Below are 16,418 nucleotides of genomic sequence, written 5' to 3' on the forward strand. Positions count from 1 at the left end.
GCCATTTTTGCTGTGTAGAATTGACCACAATTGGAGAGTAAATCTAGGTTTTGCACTTATTTTGTAAAATTGCAAATCCCAAAACTCAATTTTTGGGAGAGAAACTTGAGTGTCAGCTATAACAAACTCCAAAGAAAGGTGTACAAGCAACAAAACTATCTCATATGTAAGGTCATGACTTTATTTTTAAAATACTACCTGCACTTGCAAGTACAGTTTTCTTGGTCATGGATATCTTTCATGGTGAAAGGTTAAATGTCAAGCAGGGCCAGCTCTTTCTGTGGTGTGCACCAATGCAAAGCTCAGTCAACACTTGCAGCAGGGATGGGAACGATAAGTTGTGGACCCACAAGCTGAGACTCTAAAAAGAAACAAAAAGCAAGCCACTTTTGACCAAGAAAAAAAAGACAAACTGAAGCATTGTAGAAATCTTGAAAAGAAAAAAACATTATTTCAGACTTCAAAGAGGAAAGATGTATAAGTTTTTAATATGATCATGTAATGGTATTAACAATAGGGTTAATAGATTGTAGTAGTAATTTTTTAAGTTTGACCATTCAGGAAACATCTTAATTCTATTGAGCTACAGTGTATCACTGTGAAATATGAGGCAGATTAACAGAACTGAACAAACTGCGATTCATTTTAAGCACTTTTAAGAAAACTAAAAACACAGTTTGTCAGGATTTGGTCCAGAAACTAATACTTAGCTTACCACAATTAATTGCCAAAGGTTTGAAAACTAGTGACACTTTAAAAAGTTGCTTTGTTCCTGAAATGATTTTTTTTTTTTTAATATTTAAATGACTAGACCCTAACAAGTCCACCCTCGGGCCCCCAAATGTCCTTGAACCCTACTTTTATCACCCTCTGCTGCTGACTCCAGGCTACACCCACTCATCGTCTGCGTAGCCTCATCTGCATCCTCCCTTCAGGCTCCCTGGAGTCAGCAGCACTTCGGCTCTACTTTTGCATGTGAAGTAAACACACTTCAGAACGGACTGATGGTACGTTCACAGACGCAGTTTGACTTGAAATGAGAAGACGACCAAAAGAGACGAACAAATCAGGTAAAAACAATGCGTTGTGTTTTTAGAAATCACTGTTGGATTTGTCGCTTTATTTCCAGCTAACAAAGTGTTTGTTTCAGGATGCACTGGTTGTATTTCCTCATTTTATCTCTGCTTGTAAGTAGTCTTTATTTATTTATTTTTAACCAGTACTATGCGTTTCTCTATTTGGAATGTGCGTTCCTGGTAAGCGATCTAGCAGACGCAAAAATATATAGGCTATATTTTTTGCTCTAGAAGTTAACAAGTTTCATAAGTTAAGATGAAAAACAAACACGCAACTAACAAAAAACAGCGTATTATTTTGTATTTATGTTGGTTTGGAAACCACGTGGGCAATCTATTAAATTGAACACCTATGAGTTTATGGAAACTTTAATGAACCTGAAAAAAAAATAATTAAAAAGGTTAAAGGGTAAAATGATAAATTTGTTCGGATTTAAAAACAAGTGCACGGGGGAGAAAGCAGTTTTTATTTCATTTCTTATTGGGCCACTAATTCGTTTTCATGTTTGAGCCTTTCCTTCTAATTTAACCTAAATTGTTTTCACAGCTGAACTAAACCTGGTTTTGTGTTACAGGTTTGCGTTCAAAGCTGGATATCAGGTAAGTTAATTTTCTTTTATAAACAAAATAGCTGCAGTGGTGTTCTGCTCTGCAGCCCATTTGTCTGTAGTCACATTTTGCATATTTCCTCTGTTTTCAGCTAAGCTTTTTTTTATTTCTATTTCCTGTTACGCTTGAACCAAGTGATTTCATTTTGTGGTTGTGTTTCCTTGCTTTTTTGCATCCATTTATTGGATATTTATTAACGTCACTTCCTGTTGAATATTTTATTGAGTATTCTTTAGTGTCGATCACATTTGGAAGTTCACATCTGTGAATCTCATCTGTGATTGTAGTAACGCAATTTCACCTGGAATTTTTCTGAAAAATTTGACCCTTAATTTGAGAACTTTTATTCAGAAACTCATGTTGCAAAGAAGAAAAACAAAACTGGTAAGACATCAGTGGCACATTTGTTGATCAATTTGGGAGTTGCAGTTTCAGGAGGGAAACCTTGGCATCCCATTCCCAAGTAAAAGGATGCCTGACACGGGAAACTCGAACTCTACAAATCTAAACAAAGCTTATGTGAAGGCTAGTCAATATATATATTTTTTCGGTTAATATGGGTCCTCTTGCTTCATACTAAGTTGATGACAAATAGCTCTGGGGAAAAAAAGGAGATATCACTGCAAAATGATAAGTTCTTTGATTTTATTCTTTATAGGTTAATGTTTGAGTAAAATGAAAATTGATCTTTCATTCAATGAACTACTGACATCATGTCTCTGAAATTCCAAACAAAAATTTAGCATTTATTTCCAGAAAATGAGAACTGGTCAAAATCACAAAAAATATGCTGTGCTTTCTTACCTCAACTAGTGCAAGAAAAACAAGCTTATGTTAATTAATTTAGAAACAACAATTCTAACTCCAAAAGAGTTAAAACGTTAGAATTTAAGCTGCTACCCCCGCGACCCGACCCCAGATAAGCGGCAGAAGATGGATGGATGGATGGATGGATGGATGGATGGATGGATGGATGGATGGATGGATGGATGGAGAGTTCACAAATCAATATTTGGCGAAATAACTTTGAGGTTTTCAATGGGATTCAGTGCAGTGGCCTCAATTTTATTCCAGAGATGTGCGTGGAAGAGAACCTTAAATCCACTTTTATGTACAATTTGTGATACTGTGAGACAGTGGCTGCTTTCAAAGCAAATCTTGTTAGATTTCAAATTTAGATCTGCTGAACTAATACAGACCTGGTGACCTAATTCACATAAATTGTTCCTCAGACACAAAAATCAAATTCTTTCATCATCAAAACTCCCCTAAATCCTATTAAAAAAAAAACCTTCAGGAAAATCTGCAGGGAGGAAAGCATTAGTTTTAGTGGATAATCTAGAGATCTTTCTCTCTGAACCTATCAGCTGATATGTAGAGAAAAAGTGCAGCAATCTAACATGTATGACAAAACTCATCAGGATATAACTGAACAGGAATTTAGTCTTGTTTATTTATTGGAAACTCATGTTTGTGGAAACAGAAAACTCAAGTCTTTTCATATAACAGGTCAGCTTGTGACTAGAAATCTTAGAAGAATCATCTAGCCTGAGAACTACATGGAAAATGCATTACTTTGTGCTGGAGCAGTGAAGTCTCACATGCTTTAGGCAAGTCATAGAGGTATTCCTCTCAGTGAGACACCCAGATGTTTTTCAGCACTTACATCATCACTTGGAGAGTGACTCATAGCGAGTGCAACTTATCCACCCTTGTAATGCATGTTTTAGATGTGCACATACAAAAAAGTAATTAGAGGTCTGGCAGGGGCTGAAGAGTCCATTTACTGTAAAGACTTGGAAAAATCTCATAAGGCTTTTGTAGATGGCTGGAATGCTGAAATGACATCAAATTGTTTAGATCTTCATCACATCATTTGCACAGTGAGCTGGTTCATATGGAGAATAATTTTTAACGTTTTAACTTTTTGGATGTTGCCCATATATTGACTTCAATTTGGTGGAAGCTTTTCTATCAACTTATTCTCTCTGCTTTTCAAATAGCATTAAGAGTGAAAAGGAGAAGCCAGCCATATGATGAGTTGTACTACAAGTATTTTCACCGTGCCCTGCAATGGAAGGATGCGGAGGAACTATGCAAGCGGCAGTCTGGGAACTTAGCCACTGTCTCCAACCCGGCAGAGTACCAAAAGCTAAAGAGCTTCTTAAAATACCAGAATATCTCTCGCCATGTGTGGATTGCCAGGAAAACCCTAACACATCAAAAAAGTAGGTTAACTTTGCTTATTTTGTAACCAAATAAGATGCACAAATGTTCCATTTTAGGAGTAAAACGAATCCATCGTTGGTTTTACAATTAACTTTTATAACTACTTCCTTCTCTCTCTGTTTGGGATGAAATCAAAGATTCTTCCAAGACACTGATTTTGGATTTCTCCAGGCGTTCGAATCAGATGCATGGTCAACTTCAGCACACGTTTCCCTCCATGAGCTCATTGACTGTTTGCACCCAACTGCACTTCAAACCAAACACCTTTGGAATTTCCACAGTCTTTTCTTATTCCATTAATGACTTCCAACTCCAAGCAAATCTGACCCAGGGAAACCCTGTGCAGTTGGCTCTGCGGATCCATGGCAAACAAGGGCCTTACGTCAATGCCTTCGAACATGACGACTCCTGGCACTCTGTGTGTGTTTCTTGGAGCCAGGATGACGGAAGCTGGGCTCTGTACGCTCACGGTCATGTGGTTTCAAGGGGGATTGGCATGAATTGTAATAATGACAGCATTAGCCTAAATAGCGTCTTCATTATTGGTCAGGGGCAGGACAGCTCTTTTGAGTCAAATGATGCATTCTCAGGGAGAATCACCAATCTGCACATTTGGGATTGGGTTTTGAGCAGCTGTGAAATACTCGCCATGGAAAATGAATGTTCAACCATCTCCTCTGGGCTGGTGTTTAAGTGGAGTGAGCTATTACTGGAAACAGATGACCAGATGTGGGGGGAAAGCCCGTGTCAAGGTAAAGTTTAAATAAACGGAAGAAGAAAAAAGTTTATGAAGAAATTAAAGGGAAAATAACTCGTGTATTTTAACCTAAAGGAAAAAAAAAACATAATCTCTTAAAGTCCAAAGCTTCAGAAAACTATGCAGCTTTTATTAATTTTTTTTTTTTACTTCACATTAGTTGATTTCACAATTGGGTTAGGTGTGGTTGCTATACAGACAAAAAAAAATAAAAATAAATAATAAAATAAATCTAATGGACACCAGGCCAAAACAGCTTTTGAACACACACAACTAAGTAACATTCCAAGGTCTGAGCGAGGCTCATGCAACCCCCACCCATCTGGCACTTTTGAGTGGAAAGACTTAAAATTTGATGTTGACAGACACTTTTTAATGTAATCTGACTGCGATATAATTGTCAAATATGCCAGCTTCAAGATTTTAAAAGCTCCTAGAAAAATTCCTCTATGGTAAAAGCTGAATACAAGTTTGCATCACTCCTTGCAATCCAAACTTTTAAAGGAAATTGTTGACCATAAAACCATTTTCTTTCATTTAAAAATTATGTGCTACTTTGTCTTTTTACATCACATATAAAGTTAATGGGCATTGAAGTCTGTGCGTGTAATGGACAGACTACAATGTCTGTCCATTGATTTTTGCCAAGAAACCATGCCAAATTTTCTTGGCATGGTTAATTCTCAGAGTATGAATACTTTTCCAAAGCTCTGTCCTGGCTTATCTACAATCGCTATCAATACTAGTCTTTTAAACCACCCAACTGAGGACCAACGGATAAAAATGAGCAATGATGACTAAGTTGTAGCTGGCAAACTAACTCTAAATGGCTCTTGTAAATGTTTTTTAACTTAGATCATTCTGAGTCCCACCCTTGAAAACAGACTTCTCCCTCTCTGACATCATGGTCCCCAGTGAGCCTTAAGTGTCCAAAAGCCTCACTCCCTTTCGTACAACTGAACTTGCAGACATTATAGTATACTCACTTTCTTTCTGACTTGCATTCCATATTTGTTATTTCTGCTCAATATTTAAACCCTATAGTACTCATCAGCCAGGCTCTCTAATGAAAGTGTTGAAGCAAAATACACAGTTATTTTACTCTTGAAACATTGTTAAAAAAAAACATTTTATAACTTACTGGACTTTTTACACTTTAAAGTTTTCTTCTTTTTTTTCAAAGGCTATTTGCATTAATATGAATAGTACATTTGATCAAATAAAAACGACAAAATATCTGGAAGGTTTGCACTGAAAAATAAAACAAGGGATATTTAGAAACTGCATTTAGATTAGTTTTTAATAAATTATGTAAACACATTTTTGAAGTTTTTGATTTAACAAAAGCATTAATCCTACCAATTTTCTTTGTTAGGGAAATTTGCTGATTTCACTGTGGATTTCTTTGATTCGTTGTTGGATGGGACTTCTTGGCGAAACCAAACTTTCACTGTTGAAATTTTCCAGAAAAAGATCGTTCATGAAGATTGTGGAGTGTTTAACCCTGTTACAGAGAGCTGCCTCTTAGAGAGTTGCAACTCATACAACAGAGTTGTTTGTCAATTAAAGAAGGGTAAGTCTTTTTTTTTGTTTTTGGGGGGGTCTCTGCTAATGAAAACCTGTTATGACTGTCTTACATTGGATATTTTATGTTATATTTAACCATACTACATCTGATCGTACACAAGTAATTAAAAAACATAAAAAAGGCATCATAATCAGCATCTCATATCAGGGCAATGGCCAGAGAATAAAAACATTTTGAACACACAATTCAAGAAACTGTATAGGCCGAGTATGCAGTTGCAAATCAAACATTTCAGTTGTGTTGTCTTTTAAAAAGCTCAGTTCCAAGCATCTGTAGCAAGTACATTGAAGTGATTAAAAATAGGTTTTTGGGGTGCGCCTCATGGGATTTTGGTAGGGATGAAATCATAAATGCTGATGAAATCATAAATGCTGAAAGAATTATTACTAATTAGAACTGAAAACTGAAACTGTCTAAAATCCAAACTTTAGTTTAAATAACTTGCCACATAAGGTTTCATCTGTCAAATTTTTTGTATTCGTTGATCTAACAACACTTCATTGCCTATGTTTTTGCAGCAAAGCCCAGTTTGCCAAAGTCTCCTTTTTTCAGTAAACTGAGCAAATATCCAAACGTGACACAGGTAAGTTGTGACATCTAGTTGTCTTTGGAAAAAGTATATTATGTAATTTAATCCTCATAAAGTTAGAAATGTGTAAGTATACTGAAAGAAACCGAAAAAACAGAGCCACCTAGTCTGTGTATATTAGATATATTTTTATATCAGACTACCAAATTTTGACAGGAATTATTTTTTCATTTGTGAAGCCACTTTCTAATTTTATTTTATTTCCACAAAGATGTTGTTTTGGACTTACCTAATTGGTGCAAATCATTTAGTCAATTCAATGTGGTCCAGAGCTGTTTGTCTGTCTGTGTCTCTAGGTAATGGAGGAGCTAAGCATCAACACGTCCCAAAACAGAGATTTGACCTCCCTGCAGCAGCTGACTCAGGCTGCTGTGCATACAATGGAGGCTGATGGCCATCACCCCTTAAACTCAATTGACATCCTCCACTTCACTCAGTTGATTGATGGCATTGCAGCCAGCACCCACTCTGCAGGAACCAATTCAGCAGAGGTCATGATGTCCATTGCTAAAAACTATTTAAAGCTAGCAAATGTGATGCTTGAGCCGCAAATGGCTACGCAGTGGGTTAGTCGGACTGAGGATGGGGTGAGATAGGATATTTTGTTTGTGTAGCAGTAGTTGATCATCAAATTTTCAGAAATTTGACCCTATATTAATTGTGATTTTTTTTAAAAACTGTTTTCAGGTCAACACTGGACCATTTACAATTATCAAGAGCATTGATAGTCTCACCGAAGCTCTTGCAGACACACTGTCTGTGCAGCGAAGGAACTTCACTCTCTCTACTAAAAACATAGGTGATGTACTGTTTTGAATTATTCTTCACATCTCGGAGTTTGCATCTTCATACACATAACATAAACCACGAATAGTATAAAATAACAGATCCTGTGTATATATTATGCTTCCTGTGCTATCAGATGTGTACCTGAAGTGGCAAAAACTTTCTCCTGAGAGCAGCAGTCAGGTTTTCAAGCCATCTGCAGTCTCCTCTCACAGGCCCAGAGGAAGTAGTCACAATGAGCTGGTTATCCCAGACTCTGAACTACAGCGGTTACATAAATTAGGTAGGAATTAAATATGGTCATCCACAACTTATGTTTTTATGCCATGAAAAATTAATGTCTAGATTTTAATATTTGAAACAGCCATCGACAAAACGTATAAATTTAAATGGTAACACTGTTATAGGTAGACAACCTAATAAGTTACATTTATTTTGTTGCCGACTCATTGCCACTTTCTGTTCTTTTGGTTGTCACCAATCTATGATGGGTTACACATTAAGCTGTTCTTTCTCTGTGAAAACAGGATGTAAAGAAGTGATGCTTATTCATACCCACTATAGTCATCTCAGTGAGGTTGTGTCTGCTGCAGAGAAATCTACAAAGACTCAGCTAAACACAACAAAGAGGTTAGATACCATTGCTCCACCATGAATGTTATTCCGAAATAAAAACAGTACATCTGAACTTGCTTCAATAATTTATTATCTCATATTTCTAATGAACTTCTTCTATTGTTATAATTCATCAAGCAAAACTACCAGAACTGTAGAAATATTATCAATTTTCTTTGCATCAAAACTGATGCTTCTGTATTAGTCATCTGTACAACGATTTGTCCTTCAAATAAATGAAGCCAGTAGATTATTTTAAAGAAAGATTTATGTTAGTTATAACTGTCCTTTGTCTTTCTAGTACTCTTCCAGGCAAACTAACCTCTGCTGTCATATCAGCGACTGTCCGAGACGTCTTGAAGGGCCAAACCGTCCCTGTGGCCGTCCAGTACACCCTTTCATCTTCACAAGTGGTACAGGATGTTGTTCATGGCGCCTCATACTGTAAAATAATCTTAACAATTACATGTACTCATTCTATTATTGAAGTTACTATTCAAAGTCTTTTTTATGCATATATTTAGTTTCAACCAAAAGATATAATTTAAACAAAATTTGTAAAATCTATTTCTAAACAACAAAATAAGGATTCATTTCCCTGAAGGAAAGAGTCCAAAATGAAAGATGAATAATACATTTGAATAAAAACATTGTCCTCTGACATACAAGAAGAGCATTGATTTTCTTGAAATAGTAGGATAGAAAGGTTTGGGAAGATGCATGTAAAATTCTGGAGAACTCAATGTCGACCTCAATGAATACAGCCTGCTAATGGTTACACTCAAAGCTTTTGCCATGGTACAATTAAGGGAACATGCTGGAATCTTCATGGTAGGATGCTAAGAGATTTGTTCTTGGTTATTACAATAATTTGATACTTTGCTATTGGAAGAAATGGCAAATAAACATAAATGCATCTTTTTGTTTCTAGATGAAGTATTCCCAGAGAGTTCCTCCTGTTTGTGCATTTTGGAATTTCAGCCTCATGTAAGTTTGACCAACAGCAGATCCACTTTAAAAGACATGGCACATTTTTCTCTCAATGAGATGTCAATGAAATCAATAAATGGCAAGATTTGGGTCGAAACATTGGTTTTAAAAAACATATTTTATATGATCAGACTTAAATATTTCATTCCAAAAAGCATAGCAAATCAAAGTGTATTGTCATGTTAGTGTTAGATACATTAATAACACACAGATGTATGCGAACCAATGTCTCCAGTGACCACTGGACGAGAGACCGAGTACACCACACAGGGCAACACATAGGCAGAAATGACAAATATACTGTAGATGCACACACTCACCCCGGAGGACAATAGCCAGAGCACCTTGTGATAACCCATTCATGCATGAGGAGAACTAATGAACATTTATGTTTGTGTCAATGCTTTTGTGCTCCATTATTTAGGCATAGTCACGGGAGTGGCTGGTCCAGTGATGGCTGCTCCATGATCTCTGTTGGCTCCAGTGATATTTCATGTCTGTGTAACCACACAACCAACTTTGCGATCCTGATGAATTACTTGGAATCTAAGGTAACAACGCATTTATTGACAGGAGGTAAATGTCTGTTCATATATGTGAAACGCCTGCAGCTTAAATTAGAGAATCAAACACATTTTACTGTTATATTAAAAACATTCAGTCTGACCCGTCTTACAGTGAATTCCATGGCATTAATAAGTGGTAGTTTCTTTTGAAGCATGGGGCAAGGTTTGAATTCTCGAGATATACTCATATATTATTTGAAGAGAACTCTGAAAAAAGAAAACAGGTGACCCAAAAGAGGTCAGTTAATTTGTTACAAGTTTTCAAATTAAGCTTATTCAAGCAAACATATGGTGTATTAAGTTGTCAGGTTAAATAAATGTAAATAAATTAAGTTTCACTAACTTAATTTGATTACATGTAACAAATTAACTAAGATTTTTTAAATCGGAGCTCCGTTTTTTTTTTTTTCAGCGGAAGCTTAGATGTTTACATGTAAAACCAAGCAAACAATTTATGAGGTGACTATAATAACCATAATTAATCTTAACTCTCGTTTAGTGAAGTTATAGAGCTTTTAAACTTTTATTGAAGATGGATATCTGTATAAATATAAAGATAATCAAGATTTGTGGCAGATATTATGGGTTTTAGTCTAATACACAATAAGTAGTTGAAGGTGTGAAATTTATTTTTTAGTTAAAATATGCTTAATCTTAGACATTACACATGAGAAAACATTGAATAATAGAGTCTTCACAATCTTCAGTTCTAATGTCTTTTCATGTGAAGATTGTTAGTGAAAGGTATAGCAACATAAAATTTTAAGGTTTACTGTATGATTTACCAACCAAATCTCCATTTTAGAAAAATTCCCTCTCTCATTTTGTCTCTGCCATTACCACGTGTGTCCTCTGCTTCAGTGGAGTCCTGAAGAAGAGCTTATTTTGACCAAGCTTACGTTCATCGGCTGTGGGGCATCTCTCTGCGCACTGGTGGTGACCTTGATGCTCTTCACTGTCCTGGAGTGAGTAGCTGTTTAAGATTCCTGTTCTATTCACAAATGATGCAAATAATTAGCCTCTTTGCTGTCACAGCCAACAAACTTTGAATTGTTTTGATTTGCCTTAAACTTAAGAATAAGCTTCTTTTCTCACAGCATTCATTCAATGGATATTTGCTGCCAAGTTTTGGCTAAATGTTTTAATTTAGATTATTTATGGTAATAAAATGAATGCTTATGTCATTACTTTGTCTTACTCCTATTAGAAAAAATTGTTGATTCACACTCCAGAATAGGTATTTAAATGAACTGAAATTACTAAAAATACACACATTCATCTGGCATGGGATGAAATATTGGGAGTTTGGCCACTCCCCTTCTGTCCCACAGGCTTTTATCAGTATTGACTAGTGCTAATGCTGTAATTGCTGTTGTCTACATGTGAGTCCTCTCCGAAGTTTTATGGTGGAATCCCACAGCTGGCAATTAACATTATAGTCACATAGGGATCTCAATCAGCAGAAGAGGTGCTGCCCTGGCAATTTATAAATGTCCTCAAAGCAAAGAGGGCAGCAGTCCATTTCACACATTCTGCTGTATGATCTTCATTTAACTCATCCCACTCCACAGATAAAACACTGACTGGGAAGGTGGAGATTTGCTTAGAGACTGGAAAATTTATTTGGTGTGAAGCACCAATGCTGACATTTGCCTAATTGGTTTAAATAACTGAGTTTTCATTGAAGTTGTTGGACTGCTGCAGCACATTATTTAAGAGAACCCTAGGGTGTGTCAGCTTGCTGTGGTTTTAATATTTTGATGAAAAGAGTTATTATATTATTCTGTTGTGTCTAAAATGAAACATCCTAAATTTATTTTAGGATGTGTTAAGCAGGAACAAAACAATTATTATTGTTACCCATTTAAATGAGTTTTATTTAATCTGACAACGGATTCTGTTATCAATAAAAATGTTTATTGCCCTTAAACAATTTTATTTTTCTGGGAAACAAAATTGGAAATTAAAGTTTTTATTTCCATTTCCATTATTTGCAATTAAATCTCAGCAAGTTGAACGCATCATGAGGCAAATTTATAGAATTAGATCAGATGCGACTAGAAGTGGTATATAATAGACAATAGAAGTGCATAAAATAGTTGGATTAATTTAACTGAATTAACATTTTGTCCACTGTTTTTAAAACTTAATTGTCACATCCTCTTTCTTTAACTTAACAATAAAAGTGATCATAAACGTGGAAAAATTTGTTCTTGATTTCACTAAGTGAAATTGATGTTGATTTTTTTTTTTTTTTTTACATATTAGTCACACTGAGCTTTTTCAGTATATCCAAGGAAATAATGACTATAATTTGGCATTTATCTTTTAATTTACTTAGCTACTTCAAGAAGGTTTTGTTGAAAACTTCAGCCAGAATTAGCTTCCATTTGGGTTCACCAACACCTGTCCTCATGAGGATTATCAGGCAGAATTAATGAAAAATTGACACTAAATTTAGATTTAGGAACTTGTCTTTTATAGTCAAAATCATAGATTTACACTTTAAAGTTTGTCTTTTCGTCCTTAACTTCAACCAATTGACAATACAAAACAGATTTATGTTAATATGTTTATTTTATACTTTTGTGGGTAATTGATTTAAGTTTGCAACAATTATCTCATAAGGATCAATAGAGAGACGAAATGAAGAAAAACCTAAACTTTCATTTGAATTCAAACATTTTAGCAGCACTTGTATGATGTGATTCGGTCTCACTAAACATTTTTCCTTTAAAATGTCCATTTCTGTGTTTATAGCATCCCTAAATCAGACAGGACCTCCATCCATAAAAACCTGTTTATAGCTCTGATCTGTGCCCAGGTGATTCTGCTCTGCAGTGGCTCCGCCATACATAGCAAGGTAACGTACAGGCAGTAAACAAATCTTTATTTATCAGTCTGTATGAGTAATGTTGTCGCTCTTAGGGACAGGTTATGGACAAATGTGAATCAAATAAGATAGTAAAAGTTTGCTAATGGGAAAATATGGCTTTTAACAGCAGAATTGTGCCGGTTACATGCATGTTTTTAATTTTACTCCTGCAAGACATACAAATAATATTAATAATGAAAAAAAAATATTAAACTCATAATTATCAGAAGGTCTAATTAACCAAACACTATAAATTGTTTTGCTTCTACTTGACGTTAAATATGTAAAAACAAATGGAAAATAAATAATTATGGCAGATGGGGTAACATAAGTGACCATAAAAGCTGTACCAATCAGCTAGAAGGAAAAGCTTGTGGTGGTTACTAAGATGGCTTGTTCTGCTAGTCAAGACAATTTTTTTCCTCCTCCCTTCTCTGAGGGTGAGAAGGGAGCTTGTTGGTTATTTTAGTATTAATAAGGTCTTCCATAACAAGGCCTGAAATAATACAACATTCTTAACTTGTTTGAATGTTCAGTGTGTTTTATAATTTTATTGCAATTCATTTGTTTTCCAACATCTTTAATTTATGGAAGCTGTATTTAGAGGTGTAACCAGAAGTTGTCATGCACTAATTACAAAGACACATACATGTTTTTTCTCACTGTCTGAAGTGAAATCAGATCAGAATGACTGCCGTTGCATTAAACATTGAGAGGAATGCCCAGATGGTGATGTCATGTCTTTGGAGACTTCTGATTGGAGTTTGGTCTAATATAATTTCAGACAGTAAGAAATTGTGTATGTGTCTTACTAACAGGTGTCTGAAAATGTTATTTTCAAACTCTCTATGACAATCATGACACAGTATTTTGATCAGTTATCATAGTACATATCATGTCAACCATATTTAATTATTTTATGAATTAACCTTCTGTGAGACTTCTTTGCAATCATTAATTTCAAAGTGAAGTGAAAGTCACTGCATAGCTTCACTTTGAAATGTAAACCAAAGTCTTGCATTTTTTCTGTTTGTGATTTTTATGTAATTGTAGGTGGCATGCACACTTGTTGCTGCACTGCTCCATCTTTTCTTCATGGCAGCATTCAGCTGGATGCTGGTTGAAGGGCTGCTGCTCTGGAGCAAAGTAGTTGCAGTGAACCTCAGCGAGGATCATCATATGAAGTATTACTATCTCATCGGTTGGGGTATAGTGGTTTTATGTATATGACTCTTTGTCTTGTCACTGAAAAATCAAAGCAGGTCTGGTGCCTTTATTGAAACACCTATAATAAGTATCTTAAACATTAAGCAGATATACTTTAAAATTTAAGTAAATCTTTTATAAATAAAAGACTTGAGCACCAAAAATGTTTGTAATCTCCATGTGTTTCCTGTTTTGTAAATTCAATCTACTTAATCTCAAGGAAATACATTTTTTATCCTAATATTACCAGGTCTTCCTGTGCTGATCGTCACCATCACTCTTGCATCGGCCTCAGGCAAATACTCAGCTGATGACTACTGTTGGCTCAGTGTCCAAAATGGCATCATCTGGGGATTTGTTGGTCCGGTCATCTTCATCATAATGGTCAGAAATTTATTTATTTACTTTAAGTTGATGATTATGCTATTTTCACTATTAAAGTGCTAAATAAGAAGAACATTCAAATTTTGTGTGTCACAGTCCAACTGTTACTGTGACCTAACTGTTGGTCACTTCCTGGAAATAATTCTTTAGAAAAGTGTAACAGTTTCATTTTGTTCAGCAGTTTGATCATTAATTATAAAGTATTTCCACTTTTTTCCTTCAAGCATGTGAGCTTGCATTATAATATTTTTTAAAGGTGATGTGAGCTTGCATTATAATATTTTTTAAAGGTGAAATCACATCATTAGATAAGAAAATCTGTAATCATTTGTTTGCACATAACAGTCAACATGAAAAGACATACAGCAACATAAGAGTGACTATATGACTTTTTTCTGTTCTACTTTCATTTGTTTAAATATATTTCCAGGTCAATATCTTGGTGCTGACCAGGGTGGTAATCATCACCATCTCTACAGCAAAAAGAAGGTCCATTATGCTCGCCTTGGGCATGAGTCCTGCTGAGCAAGCCTATGAGCAGATCAGGTAGTGGCCACTAGGAGGCACCATTTGTTCTCTTTTAAAAATGAATGTGTCTTGGATGCTGGACGACACACAAGTCAAATCCAAATGTATTTTCTTTTTATCAACCTGCCAAAATATATATTTTAAGTAGCTTTACATTAATGCTGTATATTTTTTAAATATTTAAATTACTTTAAGTTTTAACTGTCTTAATGTGTTGTAATTTCATGTAGCTTTTATAATTAAAATTTCTACAGTTCTTTCATGTTTGTCCTGCTTTTAATGGATGTTGATGTCCTTTAAGGTCTGTAAGAGTTTTTGGTTTACAACAGTGTACCATATCACTCTTTTTGAATTTGATTCAGACAGTATAAAATGTATCATTGCTCTAATAAGAGTAAATTTTTTGCATGCGACATACACTGCCTCTATACACGATTAGTGTTAAAATCTGATGGTAACACAAATAAACTGTGTATTTATGTGAATGTTTTAATTTGTGGGTCCACTGAGGAGCACAGTAGATGCACTGTGAGAGTTTTCAATGCAGGCCTTGAACTGTGTTGCACCTCTGGGCGGCAGTCGGCATGGAAAGTCAAACACATTGGCTCGCAGAATAAACCAGTTCTAGGTGCATGTCATTTCACAAACACACAAATGCACAGACAGCTGTTGTGGTTTGGCAGTCATCTGAATGGGAAGCTAATTTGACTCTAAACAGAATTAAGTCACATTGAGGGTGGGAAGTTGTCACCACATCAGCTTTCCTGCCCACATGGTTTTGTGTATGGAAGAAGCAGCCTGCCGGAGCTGCTGGGTTTTCTTCTGAAAGGAGTTAAAAATGTGAGGGTGGTTATTATGTAAGCTGGAAGAAGTAAAGCTTTATATAATCAGAAAGGAATCCGAATAGTTGAATAATTTTTTAAAACTTTTTGTTTGGGTCTAAAAATTATGTAAGTTCAGATCAAACTTATTTTACATGTTCCAATATCCGTTCATAAAATTCAGAGATGTTTTTTCAAGCATGTTTTTTCCTGTGCATATTTGAAGTTTTTCCTCACAAAGACTCGGTCATTGGTTTTGTTCAAGGAAGAGTTGCTGTTCAAATGAAATATTCCTTGACTTAAAAAAAAAGTTAATTAATATTGACCTGAATTGGAAATTTAATAAAGTTGACTGTCAGAACTTAATCAGATCTTGCTTATGTTTCTTAGCTCAGATTCACATGTGTGTGGTTTGACTTCCTTATTTGATTTATTCTTGTATTCATGTGAGTGCAGGGCCGCAGTGAAAGCAGTGTTGGTGTTGCTGCCAATACTTGGACTGACATGGCTTTTTGGAGTTTTGGTACCATTTTCCATCGTCATGGCCTACCTCTTCATTCTTCTCAATTCCTTACAGGTATGCATACACACTCATGTATGTCATTAGAACAGACATTGAGGACTAAAAAAATGTGATATTACAGAAAAGAAACACTTCACATCCAAAAGTTTTTCATTTAATTTTTACTAACAAGAAAAGGTTAAAGTCTCCATGAATGTAAAAACAAGTTTAATGGTCCCACATTCATGCATGTTTTTTTTATTTATTTATTTATTCATTATTATTATTTTTTACATG

The 16,418-nt window shown here is 35.2% G+C and overlaps 1 protein-coding gene across 2 annotated transcripts in view; it reads left to right on the forward strand.

Moving 5' to 3' along the window:
* The first annotated feature begins 967 nt into the window (after positions 1-967).
* Positions 968-16,418, forward strand: part of LOC129378395 (adhesion G-protein coupled receptor D2) — an 80,338-nt gene continuing 64,887 nt past the window's right edge. For both annotated transcript variants that reach the window (XM_055058759.1, XM_055058762.1), the window contains exons 1-20: positions 968-1,070; positions 1,151-1,187; positions 1,652-1,676; positions 3,689-3,913; positions 4,052-4,666; positions 6,047-6,244; positions 6,778-6,842; positions 7,145-7,435; positions 7,536-7,647; positions 7,771-7,917; positions 8,162-8,264; positions 8,551-8,662; positions 9,181-9,236; positions 9,664-9,790; positions 10,667-10,770; positions 12,566-12,668; positions 13,734-13,887; positions 14,137-14,270; positions 14,701-14,816; positions 16,076-16,196. In XM_055058759.1, the coding sequence (XP_054914734.1) occupies positions 1,152-1,187; positions 1,652-1,676; positions 3,689-3,913; positions 4,052-4,666; positions 6,047-6,244; positions 6,778-6,842; positions 7,145-7,435; positions 7,536-7,647; positions 7,771-7,917; positions 8,162-8,264; positions 8,551-8,662; positions 9,181-9,236; positions 9,664-9,790; positions 10,667-10,770; positions 12,566-12,668; positions 13,734-13,887; positions 14,137-14,270; positions 14,701-14,816; positions 16,076-16,196 (2,844 nt within the window). In that variant the 5' untranslated portion in view covers positions 968-1,070; position 1,151. The remainder of the gene's footprint in view (positions 1,071-1,150; positions 1,188-1,651; positions 1,677-3,688; positions 3,914-4,051; positions 4,667-6,046; positions 6,245-6,777; positions 6,843-7,144; positions 7,436-7,535; positions 7,648-7,770; positions 7,918-8,161; positions 8,265-8,550; positions 8,663-9,180; positions 9,237-9,663; positions 9,791-10,666; positions 10,771-12,565; positions 12,669-13,733; positions 13,888-14,136; positions 14,271-14,700; positions 14,817-16,075; positions 16,197-16,418) is intronic.

The sequence above is a fragment of the Poeciliopsis prolifica genome, unplaced genomic scaffold (genome assembly GCF_027474105.1).
Source record: "Poeciliopsis prolifica strain line A6 unplaced genomic scaffold, Auburn_PproV2 SCAFFOLD002, whole genome shotgun sequence".
Taxonomy (NCBI): Eukaryota; Metazoa; Chordata; class Actinopteri; order Cyprinodontiformes; family Poeciliidae; genus Poeciliopsis; species Poeciliopsis prolifica.